Source organism: Agelaius tricolor, unplaced genomic scaffold (genome assembly GCF_023055355.1).
Source record: "Agelaius tricolor isolate 1412-34295 unplaced genomic scaffold, bAgeTri1.0.p SCAF_37, whole genome shotgun sequence".
Taxonomy (NCBI): domain Eukaryota; kingdom Metazoa; phylum Chordata; class Aves; order Passeriformes; family Icteridae; genus Agelaius; species Agelaius tricolor.
The window spans coordinates 3,327,567-3,350,444 of record NW_027269297.1 but is presented as its reverse complement, the minus strand read 5'-3'; the positions used below and the strand labels follow the sequence as shown (position 1 = coordinate 3,350,444).

The 22,878-nt window shown below is 49.5% G+C and overlaps 1 protein-coding gene across 11 annotated transcripts in view; it reads left to right on the top strand.

Annotated features, from left to right (window-relative positions):
• The first annotated feature begins 1,003 nt into the window (after nt 1-1,003).
• The window catches only part of CACNA1B (calcium voltage-gated channel subunit alpha1 B), a 334,736-nt gene continuing 312,861 nt past the window's right edge, over nt 1,004-22,878 (top strand). For 6 of the 11 annotated variants that reach the window (XM_071453699.1, XM_071453697.1, XM_071453694.1 and 3 more), the window contains exons 1-3: nt 1,004-1,764; nt 5,304-5,409; nt 12,786-12,925. In XM_071453699.1, coding sequence (XP_071309800.1) covers nt 1,505-1,764; nt 5,304-5,409; nt 12,786-12,925 — 506 coding nt within the window. In that variant the 5' untranslated portion in view covers nt 1,004-1,504. The remainder of the gene's footprint in view (nt 1,765-5,303; nt 5,410-12,785; nt 12,926-22,878) is intronic. The other 5 variants (XM_071453701.1, XM_071453700.1, XM_071453698.1 and 2 more) reach the window with 1 other exon arrangement.

The following is a 22,878-nucleotide window of genomic DNA, read 5'->3' as shown; positions in this document are numbered from 1 at the left end:
TGCTGCCAGCCCTCTGACTGGCTCCTGAAGCCAGCAGATGTTATTGCTCCAGGCTTGCCTGGTCGGTGGGCTGGTTTTGCACTGAGCTTGGATGACTAAGGCAAAAAACACATTAGCGGCAGAGTCCAGGCTTTCCTTGCTGTGGAGGAAGTGAAAATGTCCCCCTGTTGACAGCCCTGACTTCTCCGAGGGGTCTTTTCTCAAAGTTAATAGTTTCTACCCCAAATTTAGCCTAAAATGCAAAAGCATTTCCTCGCCAGCTACTGCAGTGTCTGTTGCCGTGCGGCGCTCCAGGAACAAGGAGGAGTTATCTCTCTGACTTGTGCTGGAGGGGAGCAACAGAGGGTGTTGGAATAAACAGGATTAAAGGATTTCATCCATAAATACAGGATTAAAGGTATCCAGCGCTCTGCAGGAGTCATTCAAACCAAGGAGAAACAAAGTAAGTTGTGCACAAGGGCGCAGCTCTGCTCGCAGCCAGCCCGTGCCGCACATCCCCGCCCGTGCCCGGCGCCGGGAGCGCTGCGGGCACCGCATCCCCCGCCCCGCACCCGCCCGTGCCCGGCCCCGGGCCCCCGGGGGCTGCCGGCTGAGCCCCCCCCGAGCCCCGAACCCCATTTTTTACTGTGACTCCCCCGCTATCCTCGGGGTTCTGGGGGCACCGAGGTGACGGGAGCTGCGCTGCCCAGCGCTGCCCGCACCGCGCCTCGGGGCACCCGTGGGGGCAGCAGCTGGGCAGCGCACATCTGGGCAGCGCACATCTGGGCAGCGCACATCTGGGCGGCGGCGCGCAGGCGCGGGGGCTGCCTCGCCTGTGCCCCCCACCCATCGGAGCAGCAGCACCCCCGGCCGGGGCTCTGCGCGCCCGCGGAGCGCAGCGCAGGGGCGGGGGATCGAGCCCTCCTTCCCCGGGGAGTGGCCGCGGCTCCGCCGTATTTACCGGGGTGGGCGGCGGCGGCCGGGCCGGGCCGGCTCCATCCTCCCTCCTCTCTCCCCGCCCGCCCCCCGGTGCCGGTGACTGGAGCGGGCGGAGCCGCGGCGGCCGATTGGCTCCGGGCATCACATGCGGCGGGGCCGGGCCGTGCCGGAGCCGTGCCGGGCTGGGCTGGGCACGGCGGAGCGCTCCCGCGGCGGGCACGGCAGCAGCGCAGCCCCTTCCCAGCCCAGCGCCCCGTGGCCGAAGGGACCGCGGCCACCGCGGCCACCCCGCGCCGCCCCGGCCATGAGGTCGGGCCGGAGAGACGCCACCTGTGCGGGGAGGTGAGCGGAGCCCCGGAGCCTTCCTCCTACCCCCGGGCAGCCACAGCGGCGGGGAAGCGCAGGGGGTGGAGGAAGGAAAAGGGATATTTTTTGTTTTATTATATATCGATCTATTTTTGCCGCGATTGATCCCGATCCCGCAACTGAAGCCCCCGGAGGGAGAAGTGCTGCGCGCTGTGATGCGTCTTCCTCTCGCCTCGGCTGCCAGTTTGGATTGTAGCGCCCGGCTCCGTGCACTGCGAGGATGGCTCGGTTTGGGGATGATCTGCCAACCCGCTATGGAGGTGGAGGGCCGGCCGGGGCTGGAAGAGGGAGCAGCCGGCAAGGTGGCCCCCAAGCCGGCCAAAGGATGTATAAACAGACGATGGCTCAGAGAGCCAGGACTATGGCTCTCTACAACCCCATCCCTGTCAAACAGAACTGCTTCACAGTCAACAGATCCCTCTTCATCTTCAGTGAAGATAATGTTATACGGAAATACGCCAAGCGAATAACAGAGTGGCCATATCCTTTCAGGGAGGCTGTGTGGGCACGGGGGGAAGGTGGGGAGGGGGAGAGGGAGGCTGAGGGGCAGAGACCCCTCCAGGCAGCGCAGGGAGAGTGTCTGCTGCTGCTGCAGACGGTGGGATCGGGCTGTGCCATGGGTGTGTGTGCCGGCAGCCGGGTGCCCGACATGATGCACGGCTGTGGCAGTGGGAATATGGGAATAATCAGGGAATCAGGGAATTGCTTCTGTGGGAGCACCGAGGGTCCTTTTGGTGTGCTTGATGCCGGGGTGTGTGTAAGCCATGTCAGGGTGTCTCTAGGGGTGAGATGTACAGGTGCATGGATTGACATTTCCTACAATTCAAGTCAGGTTCTGTGAGATTCGTGCCCGTGAATCCTGATTTTTATTTCCATCTTGGAGCCTTTCAACTCTTCTGTCTTCCTGTGAATAGAAGAAGGAATGTGGGATAAAAATGGTGACACCTTAGCATTGAAGCTGCATTGATAGTAGGGGACGTTGAGAGCCCAGGTAAATCCCAGGAATGCAATCATTGCAGCTCGGTTTTAGCACATCCCCTCCGGAATCCATTTGAATCAACATGAATCATGGCACTTCGATTAGGTGCATAGCCTAAGCTTAGGCTGCACGAAAAAAAAAAAAATTAAAATTAGCAAAGCCTTGTGGCAGAAGGAGGCAGTAAGTGGGGAGAGGGATCATCTGCTGTATTGTGAAAGGGGCAGATGCTTTCTGTCTGAGACCCAGCTCCCAGGCCAAGTGAGCTGCAGTGAGAAGGGGGCTTTGCTCGGAACCATGGTTGTAAGCTGGGAGCAGAGGGGAGCAGGCTGAGGCTCCCAGGGAGCAGATTTTGTGTGTGTGTACAGGAGTGCTTTACACTGGGGGTCTCAGGGGAGCCAGTTGTTTTCTTTTCATTTCATATCACACCCCTATTAATCCTCAGCTAACAGCAGCACGGCCTCCTCCCAGCCTCCTAGCAACACTTTCAGTTGCCACACAGGCCAGCTCCTGCTTAGACTTCCCCAGTTTTCACTTCCTGAGGGGCTAACAGGAAAAATACACCAGTGGAGCCAATGCACTTCCCTTCTCTCTGAACACACACAAACACGTATTGATCTCGGTCCATATTATACAATCCCAGCTATTGCTGCATTTCCTCATCCAGTTCTCCTTCCCTGCATTTAAGTCTGGATAAACAAGCCCCAAACCCCCGGTGGCAGGCAGAGCATCGCCTTGACTGTGCGGGTAGACTCAGGCTTCCCCTCCCCTGCCTCTTGCGCGATTCGGCTGCATCTTTCCGGGGGATGTGGGGAGGGGACCCCCAGTGCTGCGGAGCCGGCGGGACCGGCGGAGGCACCGGCGCTTCCCCGCGCCGGAGCGGCGGGGCCGGGCGGGGCCGGGCGCTGTCCGCGGGGTCGGCTTGAGCTGACCACGGTGCTGAAACTAGGCTGAAACCGGGCTGGCCACGGTGCTGAAACCAGGCTGAAACCGGGCTGGCCACGGTGCTGAAACCGGGCTGGCCACGGTGCTGAAACCAGGCTGAAACCGGGCTGGCCACGGGGATGAAACCGGGCTGGCCACGGTGCTGAAACCGGGCTGACCACGGTGCTGAAACCAGGCTGAAACCGGGCTGGCCATGGGGCTGAAACCGGGCTGACCACGGTGCTGAAACCAGGCTGGCCACGGTGCTGGGCCAAGCTGACCACGGTTCTGTATTTGGGCTGACCATAGTGCTTGAGCTGAGCTGATGGTGGTGCTGAGCTGAGCACAGTGCTGGGATGAGATTATCACCGTGTTGAGCTGAGCTGACCACGGTTCTGAAGCCAGACTGGCCACAGTGCTGAGCTGAGCTGAGCTGAGCTGACCACGGTGCTGGGATGAGCTTATCGCGGTGTTGAGCTGTGCTGACCACGGTTCTGAAGCCAGGCTGGCCACAGTGCTGAGCCGAGCTGACCGCGGTGCTGAGCTGAGCTCATTGTGGTGCTAAGCCAGGCTGATGGTGGTGCTGAGCCAGGCTGACCACGGTGCTGAGCTGAGGTCCCCGCGATGCTGAACCAATCTCTCCATGCTGCCAAATCGAGCTCTTCGGGCGCTGAGCGGAGCCCTCCAGGGTGTTGTGTCTGCGGCGCGGCTCGGCGCTGTCCCTGGTGCTGAGCCGAGCTCTCTGCTGCGCTCAGAGGAGCTCCCCATGGTGCTGAGCTGAGCTCTCCGCGGTGCTGGGTCCATCTCCCCACATCGTTGGGTCCATCTCCTCGCAGTGCTGATCCCATCTCTCCATGGTGCTGAGCCCAGCTTTCCACAGCCCTGAGTCCATCTCCCCATGGTCCTTGGTCGATCTCTCCACAGTCCTGAGTCCATCTCCCCATGGTGCTGAGCCCAGCTCTCCATGGTGCTGGTTCCATTTTCTCCCCATGGTGCTGGGTCCATCTCTCCATGGTGCTGGGTCCATCTCTCCATGGTGCTGGTTCCATCTCCCCGCGGTGCTGGTTCCATCTCCCCGTGGTGCTGGTTCCATCTCCCTGTGATGCTGGTTCCATTCTCTCCATGCTCTGGGTCCATCTCCCTGCAGTGCTGAGCCCATCTCTCCATCTCCCCATGGTGCTGGGTCCATCTCCCCATGCTCTGGTTCCATCTCCCGATGGTCTGGGTCCATCTCCCCATGGTCTGGGTCCATCTCCCGATGGTCTGGGTCCATCTCCCCATGGTCTGGGTCCATCTCCCCATGGTCTGGGTCCATCTCCCGATGGTCTGGGTCCATCTCCCCATGGTCTGGGTCCATCTCCCCATGGTCTGGGTCCATCTCCCCGTGGTGCTGGGTCCATCTCCCCATGCCCTGGTTCCATCTCCCCTCGGTGCTGATCGGAGCCATCTCCTGCCCTCGGCCCTGCTGCTGCCCGTGGCACGGCTCCACCCTGGGAGAGCTGGGGCTCAGCACAGCTCAGGGTGGGAGATGGTGGCTAAAAACAAGGGGGACCTGGTGCTGGATTTGGATTCTTTTCCCTCCCCACTTCCCTCCTACGTCCCAAAAGGGCGCTGAGGGTTTTTTCCTCACTGAGAGCGGGCAGTGCAATTGAGCAGTAATTCATGTTTTAGACCTGGGTAGGTACTCTGAATTGAACTTTTTGTGCCCATCACTTATTTGCACCATGTGCTGAAGTTAAATGTTTCTGAAGAAAAATTCAGCAGATGGTGTTTAGTTGTATAATCTATTTGGAGACAATTTAGTTTATCAATCTCTTTGAAAATCAATACATATTAATAGTTTTTTATTTCCTTTGGACCTTTTGCTTTCTTGCTCCCGGATTCCTTGAGCAGCTCAGCTTGTGTGAGTCTCTGACTCTTACAGAAGAGAAGTGCCAATTTCCTTCTTCTCTTCCAAACACACCCCAGAAAGAACCGAGGAAGTCAAGGAGACCAAATGGCTTAAAAAAATATGAGAAACCTTAAAATGCTCAATTAATGCAACTCTGTGGGTACAAACAGGATTTGGATGGGGTTCTTCTCATATTGTCCAGTGTCTTCTTTAACTTCTGGTCCCCACTCCATTTGAATACATGATTTTAGCTACAATCATAGCCAATTGTATTGTGCTGGCTCTGGAACAACATTTGCCGGATGGAGACAAGACACCGATGTCAGAGAGACTGGTGAGTTGCATTCATTCATTTTCTTTTTTTATTTTCCTGGTCTAATACAAAAAAGCAGTCGGCCACTGGGTGTTGGAAGTGTCTGGATCTAGTGTTTGGATCTATTTTAAAGATCCACACGTAAACAGACAGGCACTGATCTGACAATCAGAAAAAATCAGTCACAGCAAGGATAATTGTCCCCTCCCAATCCCATCTGCACAAGAATGCTTCATCACTCCAGCCAGCCCTGCCCAGCCACGGGAGAGAGCTGGACCTTGTCTTATGATCAGAAGGGCTTCAAACTTAAGTTGCCTCTAAACCAGGACAGGAAGGAGCTGAAGAATGCTTAGAATTATCTTTGGAATCAAATGAACTTCTGTGTAATTTTAATTTTCCCAGGGAGTGGTAGCACAGAGTAACCTTTTAGGATTTGTCTGTCTCTTCCTGCCACAGCACAGATCCTTCAAAGAAAACTTTGTGTTCAGATGATTACACTTCCTTTCCAAAAAAAATGCAACCAGCTTACAGAGAAAAATAATTTACCCGCAGGCTTTATGGTAATGAGTCCAATTACCTTATTTCAAAAGAAAATAGAAGAATAGCTTCAAAATAATTCTCCCATTTATCATCACTGGAGGAAAACTGTGTAATTCTTGGTTTGATTTTTCTCCTTTTACTCTCCTCTACTTTTAATGATCTGGAACGTCTTGCATGCCCAAATGCATTCATCCTGCATGTTCAAAGGATGGGGAAATAGGGATCCATATGTGTTTTCCATGTAGATGCTATATTATGCAAACAAAGATAACATTAGGCTTGCTGCCAGAAACGAGAGCCTCTGAATAGTGCTTGCTGCAGTTCCCAAGGATGGCCCATGCCAGTGGGCAACTCTCAGAATCTCATTCTCCAGAAGCAGGAAAAAGTGTGTTAGTGAGGAATCTGGAGAGTCAGAGTCAGAGTTTGGTGCTGGTTTGGAAATGGATCCACCCCTGCTGCCTGCCCTCCTGCACAATGCTTGCTTTCTCTCTCTATTGGAATTATTTTTAATTAAGAAGACACGAGGATAAAATCAATCAGTGATTGTATGTAGATCTTTCTGCCATTAAACCTGTCTTTGTGTGCTTTGGGGTTGGTTGGCAAGGCCAGCCTGGGGGTGTGACCAAAGCACAGGTTCAGAGCCAGGACTGAGCTGGGGAAGTGCCTTCCATGGCTATAAACAAAAGGAAAAACAGTTTCAGGGACGTTCTGGCTTGGCAATCCTTTGGTTCATGTTGGTTTTATGTTTCTCTGTATCCCTCGATTTATAAGGGCATCCTAGAGGCATTTTATTGTCCTTTTCCCAGTGTATTAATTCCATTTTACAGCACACACATCTTCAGATCCTGCCTAAATCATTCCAAAGGGGGGCACTGGCATTGCCACCGAGCAGTGTGAGAGAGCTGAGTGAGTTAAATGCACAATCTCTGCCCTGTTGGCTCTGCCTCAGACAGGAAGAAAGAATTAAGCCCTCATTTTTGTCCCAAGCACCCTTATGTTTGATCCAGATATCCTGAAGCCATTTTAACTACAGCAGATTTGGAACTCTGAAGTACAAAACGATTTTTCATAGAGTAACACTGAGAATCTTTACAAGTCATGAAATACTTTTTATTTTCAACATAAGCTGGAAAGAATAAGCATTGTGAGCAAGAAAAACTGTCTTCTAGTTTTCAAAGTGAAACCTCTTCAGAATTCCCCTGTTATTTCTATAAACTGGAAGTTGTTTCATCGAAAATGCTACAAATCTGTGTTAAACCACAGTGGGGAAATGTTCCCATATATTTCCTATACATTTTCAGGTTTGTTCAGCCAAATTCCAAGTCCATGCAGAACAGCAGGTGCTTTATTGCTATCTTTAGCAATAAGGAATGGAATTGGTCTTTTTTTGGGCAATGGTTAATGGATATGGCTTTTATTTTTTTTTCTCCTGGTTTCATTAAAATCTCCAAATTGGAGATCATCAGTGAAGAGTTAATCAGATATTAAGGATATGAGGAACACATTGCAAGCCTTTTGTGACTGGGACATGTTGGCAGAGTGGTTGAAGGAAAACTGAAGTTGCCCAGATAATTTGTTCCACAGAAACAAAGAAAAAAAAAAAAGATTATTGGTTTGTTAAAGCTGAGGAAAAATGGGGAGGAGCCCATGCAAACATTTTAATTATTTTTGTCTTTTAATCAAAATTTTCCTCTATTTATCTCCCCAAGACCCAGGATATGATCCTGCAGTGCAATCTCACTGGGCTCTTTTCTGTGCTCCTGTAATTGTCAGACAGGATAACTGAGCACATGTGCAGTATTCCAAGATTGGGAGTGTCTGGCTTAGGAGAACTCTCAGAATGAACAGAAAAGCATTATTTGGCTCTGGGCTGGAAATTCTGGTCAAAATCAGGGCTCTGAGAAAGCCCCAGTCTGGTGATCAGAGCATTTAGTGGTGAACTGGGGGACTGGCTTAGGTCCTCAATCATCAAACGAGGAACAAACTCATTCTCCTACCAGCAGCAGACTGACCTACCCCGAGGCTCTTTCCTGCTCTGAGCTGGAAGTCTCACATGCTCTGGATGCTGGGAATGTTTCCCTCCCACCAGGAATTGTCCAGTGGAACAGGTCTGCCCCTGTCCATCTCCACCAGGAATTGTCCAGTGGAGCAGCTTTGCCCCTGTCCATCTCCACCAGGAATTTTCCAGTGGAGCAGCTTTGCCCCTGTCCATCTCCACCCAGTCAGCCTCCCTCTGCCCCAAAGAATATTGCATTGTCTGTACACACAGGGGTGATGCAGCTGCAGAGATGCTGAGGGAGCTGTTCTGAGCAGCCCAGAGCCTGGTGGTGAGAGCTCCAAATGTGGGAATGGGAACTTCCCATCCCAGCCCCAAATGGCCTCGTGGGTACCTTGCTCATGAGGCTCTTGCCTGTCCACACCAAGACCTCCTTCCCTCCCTGTCTCCTTCCTGATTGCTCAGTTTCCCAGGAGGAGCTCAGGAGACCTCTCTCAGAAGGACAGTGATGATTCCAGAACTTGCAGGACAGGAAATCTCTTTTCTGCCCTGCCCTTCCCTGGGGCAGGCCCTGTTGGGAGGCACCAGAGTGTCATAGTTGAGATGGAGACAACACAAAGCAACACACTCCATTTTCAAACTGTTTTTATTCTAGCATGCATGATTTTTATACACTCTTACAAAACTCATCAGTTTGCACTTTACTCATTGGTCAGGAAAGACAAACAAAGTGCTCACTGGAACAGGCAGTTGCAGGTTTCTCTTATTTCTCCTTCTTTCTTTCTTGGTTTCTGTGTCAACGACATTGGTAGAAAATTCTTCCAGGGTGAACGTGGCTCCTCTTATCAAACTTCTCTCTGGCTCTAAGAAATTGCTGTAAAACCTCTCCCACACCAGAGGGGCTGTGGGATATTCACTGCAGGCTCGGCGTGTTTGGCTCCCTTGGGTGTTTTGGAGGTGAGGACAGAACATCACTTTTCCCACATTTTCAGCTCTGTGACAGCTCTGGCAATTTACTAATGGATTGAATGCTTTCTCCCATCCACAGGCACTTAGAGCAGTAATGTGTGAGCTGCTCATATTAACCTTTGCATGAACAAGGCCTTTCACACCCAAACCTCTCCAGGCTGTCACATCTGAAGGCCAAGGAAAGACACTAGGACGTGAAGTAGGGATGGTAATGACTTTCCAGACTCAGAAGTTGTTTCTGATCAGAAACATATTGATTAAATGTGTGTTTGGCCCAGCCTCAAGCTCTGCTGTGTCCACAGCAAACAACTTGCTGGCACAGCTCTGGCTGCTGCCCAGATCCTCTGCCCTCCTTCCAAGTACGCGCAGGGATCCTCATCATCACCTGCTCTGCCCCTCTGGAACCCGAGCAGGGCCACAGCCTTGGGTCTGAAGGGGTTTCAGGGTGTCCCAGCAGGGACTCTGAGCTGAGGCAGGGCCATTTCAGTGCTGTACAGGGCATTCAGCCACGTCCTTCCCTCCTTCCATCACACACAGTCAGACAAATCCTTTTTTTTTTTGTCAGCTGCAGGACCTCTCCCTGTAGGAGGACACAGTATGGGTAAATGAAGGTAATGTAGGATGTAATCTTAGCCCCCAACGAGTTGCAGCTGGTCACTATTACTGAAGATTAGGAGCAGGCCTGATGATAACAGGCAACACCTGTAGCCAATAAGAACAAGTGGCATAAAAGGAGTCAGAGAAGTCAGATGGCTGCTGCAAGGACCAAGAACAGTCAGTGCTTAAAGGAGCTGCATAGAGGAAACATTGAGGAGGTATGAAACTGGAGCTGTGGAATCCTTGCACTCTTGATATATAAGGAACCTAAGACAACAGAACTCTTGATATATAAGACAACCTATAATGCTAATAGAACTGTTGTAATATATAAGACAACATCTCCCCAGTGGGGCATAAATTTTATTTTTCATCTTGTTGTCACTGCCCTGATTCTTGGGCTGAGTTAGTGTAAATTTAGGCAGGCTTTAGAAAAGACCTTCTTTCTTTTGCCTCTTATTTCCCCAGCTACTCCCTGCCAATCCTACAGATGAGAGTTTCTCTTTGTAATAAATACCCAAATCCATCTACAAGGCTTCCTGCTTCCCTAGAAGCTGACAAAAACTCCTGACCCACTTCCTAAGAGCTCTGTGTAGCCCTAGCTTTGGGAAGAGCACATCCCATCAAACCCTGGAGTACCTGGAGCCTGGCTCTTTAAAGCTGGGAGCTGTAATCACCAGGCACCTGACCTAGATTGAGCAGAGCCTGGAGTAGATACCAGGCTTCAAGGAAGTGAGGGAGTAATGTGGAGGAGTGGATGTGGGTAAAGGTAGCTTTTTTTGTGTGTCTTAGAAGAGCTATTTTTAGAGGCACATGAGTAGTTGTGGGATGGGGATTTGGGATGGGCTGGGAGGCCTTTGTGTGCAGACATTACCTGGAGCTGTTGAGGAACAGGTGGATTGGGCTGTCAGAGGGCTCCTGTATCCACGAGGAGTTGTAAGGAACTTCTCCTGGAATTAAGATGATTTTTGCCCCCTTTCTGACCCCTTCTTCCTTATTCCCTCTTTTCTGTGCTGGGTTGGAACCCTGGGATGCCTCCAGCTCTCACTGTGGCACAGCTGCTGGAAGAAGATGTGTATTGTAGGATTTCTGTTGAAGGTCACAAAAGGTCTGGTGGCCTTTGTTCCTGATTCTCTGTGGGTAAACAGCTCTGAGAGGGGCAGCTGGAGGTCGGGCAGGGGTGGCTCCTGTGTCCTCTGAGCAGCATTAGTGAGGGACAGAGGGCTTGGAGGTGCTGCTGCTTGTGCAAAGCCCTCCTTGGCTGGAGAGGAAGGCAGTTTGGAGGCTGGGTTTTCATTTTCTGCTCTCCATTTCAGCCAGGGGCCCAGTGCCCCTTAACAGGCCCCTGCTGTGTTTTGCTGCCTGGCCAGGCAGCACCTGTGAGTGTCTCTGCAGGTGACTGTCACCTCACACTGGGACAGGGCAGGTGGAGCTGCTGGGGCTGTGAGCTCAGAAAGGTGCAGGGGAATAGAGGTAACAGGGGGTGAAAGGTGGAATGGTGCAAGAGCTGTTCCCACTGAGGTGTGGAGGGACATGGGGAACTCGAACAGCAGCTGATGGAAAACCTCTCCAGGGGTTGTTTTCCAGCAGCTTGGAGGCATCCTCAGAGATTGGCGCTCTCTGCTGGACTTGCTGAGCTGGGTCATGTCCAGCCAAGCCTCCTTGGGAGGGCTCTGCTGCCACATTGCAGATCCCAGGAGGGGTCAGCTGGAGGGGACCACAGTGGGGTCATGGTGCCACCTCCCTGCTCCAGCAGGGCCACCCCAGGGCACAGGGCTGATGGTTCTGGAATGTTCCCGGTCAGGGAGACCCCAGAGCCTCCCTGGGCTCTGCTCAGGGCTGAGCACTGCCCAGGGCAGCAGTTCTGCCTCCTGGGCAGGGGAATTGCTGAGCTCAGGCCCTGCCCGTGGCTCTGGGGCCATTGCTGGGCCTGGAGCAGAGCCTGGGCCTGCTCTGACCTCTGCACACAGGGACAGACAGGAATGGGCAGGGACACAGAGGGACACCCAGGGCTGAGGGCCCCTCTCAGCATCACCTCTCAAGACTGAACAGACCCAACTTTTGGGGGTGAAAATCTCAATTTTTGGACCAAGTGCTGTCCTGAAGTGTGGGTCTGTGCCAGAGCTGGGCAGGAGTTGCTGGGCTTGTGTCAAACCTGCTTCTTCCCTGGTTCTGGGGCCACAAGCCTCGACATTCCTGCTCTTTTTCCATCAGAGAACAAACAATCCCCTATTGTCATTGGGAGAACTCAGCTCTTTGGTTCTGGTAGCCAGAAATGCCAAAGCCACTGGAAAAGAGATTTCTAATCTCTGTGTGGAAGTTTGCTTCTTATTTGGGTAGGGCTGCTTTACTTTCACTGAATTCAACTGCAAACCAGGATCTAAGGCACATTTGGAAATTGGTTATTGGTGCCAAAGCTGATGAACAAGTTCTTGAAAGTGATGCCCATTGCTTTTACATCTTGCTTTGCTCTCATTTCTTGCCCAAATCTTCCTTCCAAATGTGAATGCTCCCATTTGGCACTGAATTTGTGTTGAAACTCCAGTCTATAAAGTCTAATCCTGAGAGATCTGGTGCAGAGATGGAATGAAAGGTTTAGTAAAACTGTAGAGACTGAGCTTGTTTTTCAGTGTAGTGAGCAAGGACACGAATCTGCAATCCCAAGGGAAATGTTAGTCTGCACCATGGACCCCAGACACAAATCTTGCTGCTCCTGCTGTTCATGGGAGGGGATGGGGATTTCTCCCTGAACCACATCCCCAGTGAAAGGAAAACAAATGAGGCTGCAGCTGTGAAAATTGATAAAATGGAGGAGAAGGAGCAAAGAAAGAACTGATGGAATAAATGATAAATAAATAATTTCCTGTCAGTGCAGTCAGGCTTGCTGTGGCTGACTGTTGCTCCCCAAGACACCCTCTTGTTTCAGGCTCCTGGATGAGTTGTGGAACATTTTCCATGCCAATAACTCCAGAAACCTGTCATCTCTAATTTCAATATACCCTTAGAGCAAAATTTCCACATCAAAATTCCCTCCAGAACATTCCGTAAAGGTGGAAAGTATGGTGTGAAACCATCAGGATGAAGGCCAATAGGATTGCCAATTTGTAAAGAAAATTCATTTCAGAGAAACAATGATGGAATTCCTCTGTGATCTTACTCCCAACAAATTTAATTTCAGCTCTCTTCAAAGAATGGAAAAGGTGTGAAGTTGCTGCCTGTAGCTGTTTAGAGGACTGCTTATCGCAGCAGGAACATGGGTATCTCCTTGACTCCTTTCATTTCCCTTCTTTTCCAGGATGACACTGAGCCGTACTTTATTGGAATATTTTGTTTTGAAGCTGGTATCAAAATCATCGCTCTGGGCTTTGTTTTTCACAAAGGCTCTTACCTGCGCAACGGCTGGAACGTGATGGATTTTGTCGTGGTCCTCACAGGGTAGGTGACCTCCTCTACCCCTGAGCTTAACGGGGCTCTCACCCTCATTTGTGGTGTTTGTTTGCTCTGGGTTGGGCTGGGATTGACTGGAGTGGAGTAGCACTAAAATCCTGCATTTCTGGCTGTAGTAAATCCAAAGAATGGCTCTTGTGCTGAATGAGTCACTTGCCAAGCATTTGAACCAACTCAAAAGTGGTTTTGAGGATATTTCTTTGTAGATATTCCAGTGTGTGTCTGATCCAGACACCTCCTGACATTTCTGTGACTTTGCAGGTTCTAATTGCCACTGGTACTTGAACCTGATTTAAATCAATTTATTTTCGGACGTTACAGGATGACTTTAGAAGTCAACATGGAGAGTGCTAACAAATTAAATGCATCGTGGTTTTAAGCTGTTACAACTCTGAAATCAGCCAAGTTTCTGCAGGAATGAATTCATTCCCTTATAAAATAACTTTTCTCAAAAGAATTCAAAGGTGTTTGAAAAGAATTCAAAATGTCTTATTAAGGATGGAGGTGAAAAGGTTACGTGTGCATTTTGTACCCTGCTTTGAGATGATATCACTGATCTCTCCCTTGGAAATGCTGACAATATTTTACATTATGCATTGCAGCAGTTTCTGTCTATTTATATAAATAGAGGGTGATGCTGGTGGATAATGAAAACATAAACATGAACACTTCTAGTCTACAAATTGGGCTTTAAAGCTTCAGAGGAAACGATCCAAAGGTCTGCGTGAGGTCCTGAGCTTGCAGCCTTCGTCTTGGAAGGATTTCAGTTCATTTCTCCCCAGAAACTGCAGCCTGGCTCCTGCTATTGATATGCTTCCCATCTCCATCCTTTCCCACACCTTGCCTGCCTGTGTGTGTGGATATTCCCTGCTCCTGGCGGTGGTGTGGAGTAGGGAAGTGCTTGCATACATATACAAATGTATTCATTAGCTACATGATCACTGTAATTCCATTTGCATTCATGGCACCCTGTGATACAGCACTTGAGAGGCCAAAGGGAATTCTTGATGTATTAAGAGGAAGAGAATAAATATTCAGGGCTTGATTCTCCTGCTGCTGGGGCTGGGTATTTAATCAATAGAAACTTCAGTGGAAGCACAAGGAGAATCAGATTTCCATACTTAGAAGCAGGGGGTACCAGGATGAAAAGAGAATTAGCACAGATGCTGCAATTATTCTCACTGACGCTCTGTTCTGATTCCTAGTTAGCTCCACATCATTGTTTGTGTTTAAAAAAATATAAAATCAAGGCCCTGATTCTGGAAAGGACTTTGGCTTTGGCTGACTTTATCCTACAGCAAAGCATTCCACTATATGCTGGAATTCAGCTGACTCCAGTGGTTCTCTACCTAAAGTCCAGGCTCCACAGAAAAGCTTTTCTGAATCCCAGCCATATTGTCTAGGCATGGCTTGAATTCCTATTATTATTATTATTATTTTTATTTTTTTTTCCTCCATAAACACAAGACTCCAGAGTTTGTTGGTTTTATTTTACAACTGACACATTCCAAGCGTCGCAGCCGAAGCGGCCGCGGGATCCCCCTGGAACGAGCGGCGTCTCCCCAGTGCCGTGGGAGCTGCTGCTTGCAGCACTGTTTGATCCTGGAAAATAATTGTGGGATATCAGCTTGATGAGACAGCTGGAACAAGGACCCCCGGTGCCATCTGCAGCCCCGCGGGTTCCTTTGAAGTGCCATCCTGTTAACGTCACCGCTGCTGTTTCCAATGGTGACACCAACTGGGCCCTGCTGAAATTGTCTCGTACAAGGGCTTCCCACCAGGCAGCAGTGCAGGGGTGGCAAAGGCTCAGCTCATCAGCTTCAAGCCCAAGAGTCATCTCCACTGAGGAAATCCAGACCTCTAATCCTTGTAATTCGAGGGCTGCATTTAACAAGGCACTTGAGCTTGTGCCCGATTTTTGGCATTAGGGGGAAGGTACTGAAAATAACAGAGTTACTCATGCTTGGTTTGTTGCTTTCCTGAATATTTCTAGTCCAGGTGGAGGGAGCACTGAAAGCTCTGCAGCTTCACACAGGGCATTGAATTAGTGTTTTCTCTGTAGCCTGGTGTGTTTTGCTCTGCACTGCCCAGATCATGATTAAGTTCTCAGCTCACTCCTGTGCTGCCATGGGGCTGTGTTGGAAATCTGGAGTTCCTCTTCCTTGGGTTTCCTTCAGGGGCCAGAACACTTTAATGTGCCCACTGCCTGCACGAGCTCAGGTGAGAGGGGAAACCTGTGCAGGGCTGTTGATTTGAGACAAAATCCTCCTTGCTTCTGCATCAAGACTTCAAAGTCAGCTTGATGAGTGAGAAATTTCCTGCTGACAGACCCTCCAGGGGTGGGCTGTGAGGTGGTGACACAAGTGGGACCTTCATTCTCATTTCCATGGAAGGCAGACTTGGATCAGTGTGTTTCAAAAAATGATCAAGCTGTAATTTATTAGGGAATAATAAAAAAGGACAGTGCTAAGCCAGTACTTAATGTGTTCTTATAAATATAGATAGGTAGGACATCAGTTTTTGAAATATCATTTTGCTACTCTATCAAAAGCTTTCCTTTGCCATATGTGCAAGATTTCTACTTGAAAATGTTACTTCATGTTTCCCAGGCAGTGCTCAGCTCCCAAGCTCAGTTTTACATTGATCTTCTATATTATGGAGGGATTTTGAGTCCTCTTCTTTTATTTTTTTTTTTATTTCTGTGTAAGCTTGAAAGATCATGAAAACGTTCTGTGATACCCCACACAGAGTTGTGTACCTGCTAATCCTCTTGTTTTTATTAAGGTAAATGGTGAATGCCAGAAAACCTGATCTCATTTTCAGCTTTTAGCTAAGCACCAGAAAAGCAAAGAGCAGCTCTGCTCTCATTCTCTGTTTCCATAGGAAAAAGGCCAGCCAGAGTCTGGGTGTGCTTTGGAGGAGGCTGTGGGGGAAGGCTCTGCATTGATTGAACTTAGCCTTGTGTAAATATTCCAGTGATCATGCAGCAATCCTTCCCACCTGCTTTTTCCAACCCTTTATTTTTTTTTTTTTTGGTTACTCAATGCCTGCACCCTGGAATTATTGATAAATATATTTTTTATCTACCTGCAATGAGGGAGATTTTGTTTGTCAAAAGCAGGCAGCAGAACTTGTTAATCAGGAAATACATCAAGGCTGTGTTCCATGCAGCCAGGATCAATATCTTATTGAGCTAAACTCGAGTCTAACAGATAGTGGCCCAAAATGGCTTTGGTTTGTTGTTCCAGAAAACACTCCCTTGCTTTCTTTTCCCAGCAATGCTGTGGTGCCTATTTCTCATTTGCTTCCAAGGAAACCTGTGGATCTGCTGTTAACAAAGGCCTGGGAAAAGAACAGGTTGCTCTCCTTGAGAGATATTGTTACCTCTGTGATTTATGTGGTGATTTCTTGTGATCTCCATCAGTTGTAGATGAGTCTCAATGAAAGCTGCCCCTGCTGGGATGGGCCTGTTGCTGTTGGGGAGAAAAACACACATTTTATGGCTCCTGCTCATTTTATTTCCATGTTTCTGTGGGATTGCACTGGCTCCAGTGGTGACATCACCCATTAGCAGCTCTAAATCACACAAAAATGCAGTTTCTCAGTTGGCCTGGGATTGGATGATCTTAATGCACTTTTTCCAAGGTGGAGGCAAAGGGATTTTTTAATTCTGTTGCTGCTATGTGTTTTGGGTTGAAAATTTTAGAAATCCACAGTTGTTTTGGGAACAAATTTGTGCTGTCCCCTCAGCTGGAGCCATGAGCCTGGATTCAGGGCCTGGAGGGTTCAGACCTTTTCCTTTTGGAGTTCATGAGAGATTTTCTCCTGGGTTTTGGATGCAAAGCCTGAAGAATTGCTGGGTTTGCATAGAGCTGGTGTCAAGGGCTGTGTGCTGAGGGCAAGAATGGGGAACAGGGCATGGACAGAATGATACTGATCTTTGAGTCCCAAAATTTGGATGTCTAGGCATTTTTCAGAGGGAAAAAAGGGGCTTTTAAACTGTGATGTCCAAGGGGTCTGCCCTCAGTTGTGTTTTGGAGCTTGTTTATACTTTTGGTTTCCATATCATGGATAATGGGCCATAGGGTTTAACTCCACACCCCAAGAAAGGAGCTGCTTGTCCCTTTTTCATCACCAGCTACCTGAGATTCCCCTTGGTGCCTTCTAGTAATGTTTGAAGAAGAATTCCTTTTTCTGCATGCCTATGGTTTTAGGAAATGCCAGCTTTTCCCCAGTCAGAGATTTATGCTGCCCAGCCTCCCTTGACCTGAGGGCTTTTCTGTGCACCACAGGCCTTTGCTGCTGCTCTGGTCCTTCCCCAGTTCTGCCACATCCTCATGGAGTGACCACAACCACGTGGTGTTTGTCCAACACCAAGAGTGGCTGAAGGCCGCTATGAAATAATGGAGTGCCTGACAGGATGGTGCTCTGCCCTTTATGAGCAGAATTAATTTCTTTTGGCTTCCAATCAGCCTGGATTAAACACTCTCGAAGAGTCCTGGTGGCTTCTTGAGCCAGTTGGATCAGCTGCCTGCATCTCTGGGTGGGACTGGCAGAGACAGCGTGTGCCAGCCCCGGAGCTGCCAAACGATGTGCACAAAGTCTCTGCGCGGGTACGGATGTCTCAGCCTGTCTGGAACAAATTACAAAAGCCAGAATTATCTTGATTGTCTGAGAAATGTGCTCCCAGCTCCTGATGCTGCTAATAATTTGGAAGGCAACTCATTTAGTAACAGCATAAAGGCCTGCTCATGCTCGATGTGAGCGTTGCTGGTTACCAGGATCATCCTGCTATGTGGGCAGTGGGAGCTGCTATTCCTGGTGCTGTGTTTGAGGAGCAGCAGCCTTGGGTGCAGGGATGAGTGACAGAGTGGGAGGCACAGGAACCACCCAGCCTTGGCTGTGCAGCAGGTTTGGACCTCGGATCTGCTCCTTTCAGGTGGATGTACCTCCCAGACAGGGTGTGGGGGGAGATGTGACCAGGGAAGTGTTGGAGAAGGAAACACCTTGGTGAGGGCTGGGATTCTTAAAGCTGTCAAATACTTATGGAAGCTTTGACTCCAGCATTTCTTTCTCTCCATGTGCATTTTCCTGTTCTTCAGAGGCCCTCAAATGAGGATATCTGAGCTATGGGACTGGCTCTGGTGTACTTTGTGTACAAGGGTAACGAGACGAAATGGCTTCAAACACAAGGGAGGTTTAGATGAGATATTAAGGAAAAAAAATCCTTCCCTGTGATGGTGAGCAGGCCTTGTCAGAGGTTGCCCAGAGCAGCTGGGGCTGCCCCTGGATCCCTGGCAGTGCCCAAGGCCAGGCTGGATGGGGTTGGAGCAGCCTGGGACAGTGGGAGGTGTCCCTGCCATGGCAGGGGTGGCACTGGGTGGGCTTTAAGGTCCAACCCAAACCTTTCTGTGATCCTTTGATTCTACATTCCACCTGCAAATAACCACAGAACTAATTAGAAAAAATGAAATTCAAATGAAATCAGCCCCCTTGGCTGCCCTGCAGCACCCCTTTAGGTGGTTGCTCAATGTTTTGTTTATCAGCTCTGGGACTGGAGATGCAGGGAAGTGCAGATCTTCCTCTGCTTTCCCAATGTGGAAATTTTGGCACTTGTGTGCTAGAAAGCAAAGCAGAGCAACAACAGGAGTTGGGAAAAGGGACACTTTGAGGAGGAACAGGCTCAGTCCTGTTTGGCTGTCACAAAGAAAAGGAGCTGTTTGCTCGGGGTGGTGATGGACTCGGGGCGAGTGCTGTCAGCACCCTGCATGAGTCATGAAAGGAGCAAAGCTTTTATGGATTTGAATGCAGCTGATCCTTGTGTTCAATTTTTTTTTTATGCTCCAGTGATGGATGGACACTCGCTGGCTCAGAAGAGCAAAGGCCCCCTTCTGAAATTAAATCAGATACAGGTGGACAAGAGGCAGGGAATTTACCTGTAAGGTGTTACCTGGTGCTCTGGCTGGTGGGTGAGGGCAGAAAGGGAGGATGCCAAGACACCAAATTTTCATTTTTGAAACAGAGAGCGTTTGTAACTGGGAGGGAGGAGAGTGTTTGAGGTCTCAGGTTGAACAGAAATTGTTCTATTCTCTGCCCCTTGGTTGTCTGGGTTCCTGGGGAGCTGCAGGAGCCATTCCCTTCAGAGAAGACTGGGCAGGGACGAAGGGTTTGAGGGCTCTAAACCCATCTGGCAAATGTCCCCATTTCCTTTCTTGCCCAGTGGGCAGCAGCTTCCTTGGGACTGGAGCATGTTTTCTCTCTGGGCTTGTTTCTCTGAGCAAAGGGGGCCCCAGGCCGTGCTGAGCCTCTTGCTGTGTTAATCAGGGCTCGTGTCTTTTTTTGTTGCTTGTAGTGGCTTTTCTGCATCGATTTTGGTGGGGGTGGCTGGAGGCAGGTTGAGAGAAGCGGGTGGGTGAGTAATTGTGTGGCTGGCTGCTAAATCAGGAGACTTTCCTGGGCAGAGGAGGACTCTGGGCTGTGCTTAGAGGAAGGCTGCAGATGGTCCCAGCCCCTCAGAGGAGCTGCAGGTGGGGACAGCCCTTCCCTGGCAGAAATTATCCTGCTCTGGCTCTGCTCTGGTGGTGGCAAACCAAACGTTTCAGGTCAGGGAACCTCTCAAGGGCAAGCAGATAATGAGATTAATGTGCTGCTCTCTTACTTTATTAAAAGGGACTGCGAGGTATCGAATACCTGGGATGAGAAGGGATAATGATGGAACAGCACAAGGAGCCTGGAAGTTGAGGCACAAACAACCCCCTTTCTATTAAAGAGAGAGGAAACAAAACCATCCAGGTTTCCATTTTGTATCCATTTCCAGATTTTGTGCCTCTTTGTGCTTCCTGGTAGCTTTGTGCTCACAAAGAGGGGCTGCCAGACAATATTTATGGGTGTTTACCTCTCTCTGAAGCTGGGCTGCTGTCAAGTGGAAGTGACCATCCCAAATGAAAGCAAGGGTTGCTCCTCATGGCAGCCAGGGCTTTATCAAAGGCAGGCAGGATCATTAGTCCAGAGTCCAGACAGTATTTTTAGCTTTTTATGGCTCTCAAAGGCAGGTGGGTGGCAGGGAAATATTGTCTCTTGTGAGGGAAGCAGCTGCACAGGCAATTGTGGAGCCTGCAGGTGGGAAGAGGACTCTGGACCTGGGGATCTGCTCCTAATGTGTGATCCTGCCCTGGTAACCGTGTCCTGTGAGCACCTAGAGGTGGAAAACATTGGTAGCTGCTCCTGGAGCTGGGTGTGGATACTGGGAATTTAACCCCAAACCAGTGAATCAAACTGCAGCTCCAAAGGGCTTTAATTTCTTATTTTTAATGCTTCCTTGTTTAAAAACAAACAAGCAAAAAAATCACCAAGCCCAAAATACCCAAGTGCTGTGTGTGGTGTTGAGTGCTGTCCCATAATTAGATGAGGAGGAGGGTGCAGGTTACCTCAGACTCCTGCTTCTCAAATGGTGCTTCTGCTGCTGTGTCCCAGTTCCAAGGGAGCAGCTTTGGATGGCAAAGTGCCTGCTCATCTCAGGGGAGAAGAACCTGCCTGTGACTGTGGAAAAGGCTGAGGATTTGGAAAACCAGCCTGGTTTTAGTTGTGATCTAAGCCTGAGTGCCAACAGTGAGTCTGCACACCTGTCCTTGGATGCACATCTCACCCCAAAGGCTTTGGGGGCTCTCAGACCATTCCCTTCCTTGGGGCTCCCTGAAAACATCAAGAAAACTTGGATTTGTAAACTGATTTTCCATTCTTTTCTTGCTGAACCACCCAAGAGCTGTGTAGGATGTTCTGGCCAGGGCCAGGCTCCCATGCTGGAAGCTGGAGCCACAGGATGTGTGAATTCCAGGTCAAGCCAAGCCCAGGACCAGCACCTGGAGATGCTTTTCCACACAATTCCACAGGATTTTTTGCTTAACTTCAGCTGTCTTGCATCTTCTCTGTGCTGAAGGGTCTGATGGGGTTGGGACAGAGGAAGGGATCCCACATGAGTGAGGTCAGGCTGCAGGATGACTCCTCTGGATGAACTCCTGACTGTGGGAAGGTTCCTCTTCTACCCTGGGCAAGCCCAGCAGCTCAGGCTGAGAAAGTCCTGCCTTCTGTGGCACACACCAAACCTGTGGGGTGAGCTTAGAGGCTTTGGAGAACTCCCTGATCCCCACAAAGGCCACCTAAACAATACACAGGAGAAACCTTTCCCTCTTGGCATGGTCAGCATCAGTTAAATCCACGTCTGACACAATTGTGTCTCCTCCCTCCTCCATCTCCCCATATTTTGGAGGCCAAAAAAGTCCCCTGTCATGAGTTTTGGATTGATAAATGCAAGAAACTCGTTTGCTCAGTGATGTCAGGGTGGAGCATTCAGGAAACAGGTCAGGCTTTTCTGGTGGATATTCTTATTCTGTCAGTGCTGGAGTTGTCTTGGTTTCCGAGCTGGCTGCAGGGCTGGGTGTGTTTGTGTAGGTGATTCTCGTGATCAGCTGCAGCATTTTAAAAGCCTCCCTCTGGAGCAAGAAGTTCAGGTCACTCCTGAGTTAAACCCAATTTTAGACAATAATGGGTTTAGCTGTTGGCTCAGTTCAAGTCAGTTCAGGCTGGGCTGGGTGAGATTTAAGTAAAGAAAGGCTCAGAAGCAGAGATTGGAGCAGTGCTGGGCTTCCCTGGGAATAGAAATTGTTCCTGGGGCTCTCCAAAGAGGCGAGGGCTGCTCTCAGCCAGGGATCTGTGAGCAGAGGGTTGTTCCTTAAGGAAGTTTCTGCAGAGGGGTTAAGGCTGACTCCCCTCCTTTGCCTCATTACACAAATTCCCTGTAGGGCTCTGCACAACTGGAAGGTCGCAGAGTCAGACTGAGGCTTTAGGAGCACGTGATGGTCCATGGGGTGATGTAGAAATACAGAAGTGAAGGACAAAATTGAGCTGCTTGGAGAAGACTGAGACTTTTTCAGCTACAAAATGTTTCTGTGCTGAAGAACTCTGATAATCAGAAATACTTGGTTGGATGTAGCTTGTTTCTGGTTCAAAAAGGACTTAATAGAACTTGAATTGGGGCTGTCAGCTTATTTTCCAATTAAAAAGAACTAAAAAAGGAGGACAGTTCAGTCTTTCAGCCTTTTGGCTCAGTTTCCCCCTCTCAAACACCCTGAACCAGCATCCTTAAATAAAGTTTGGGCATGGGAGCTTAGGATGAAGGCTGTGAAAATGATTAAAGTGTTGAAGAAATGTCCATTTAAGGAGAAGTGAAAAGGCTGAGAGACTTGAAATTAAGAGCAAAGTCTCATAAGGGTGACATAGATAAAGAAAAGCAGAGAGAAAATCATGTTTCCCTATCTATTTTGGTAGGACTCAAAAAACATCAGTGACGAAAATGAAGTTTTAGAACTTCTTCACTAATGGAAATGTAATTAACTCATGGAAATCATCACAAGCATTTGCTGCTTTGGGTTTGGAGACCAAAGAAGCCTTGAGATCATCTTCAGATCCACCAGAAGGGAAATATTTATTTTTTTTTTTTTGAAGGGGGATGATTAGGCCTTTCCCTGGTGCTCCCTGGAATAAGTTAGGTGGAAACGTGAACAGGCTGTTTCATAATTGTCCTTTCCTTTATCTTGTAATTTTTTCTGAATCCTGTGGAGCCACAGCTCGGGAGCAGGATCTGGCCTGTTCCAGCCTGACCTGGTAATACAACTTTGTCAGTTTAGACACAGAACAACATCAGTAGGAGTGCTGCTGTTTCATCCCTTCGTGTCTGATTTAAAGATCAAACATCTTCCTGCTGCAGCTCCGAGAGAAACTTCAGTGCTCCAGAGCTGAGTGTGCCCTCCAACCCCGTGAGCCTCAGCTGTGGGAAAAGATCTGGGGTTGAAAATTGGCACTCATTTGAAATGAATCCCAGGTGGTTTCTGGTAATGTGGATACCACTGTGATAAAGGGGGTTTGGTTGTGGTGAGGAGGGAGGT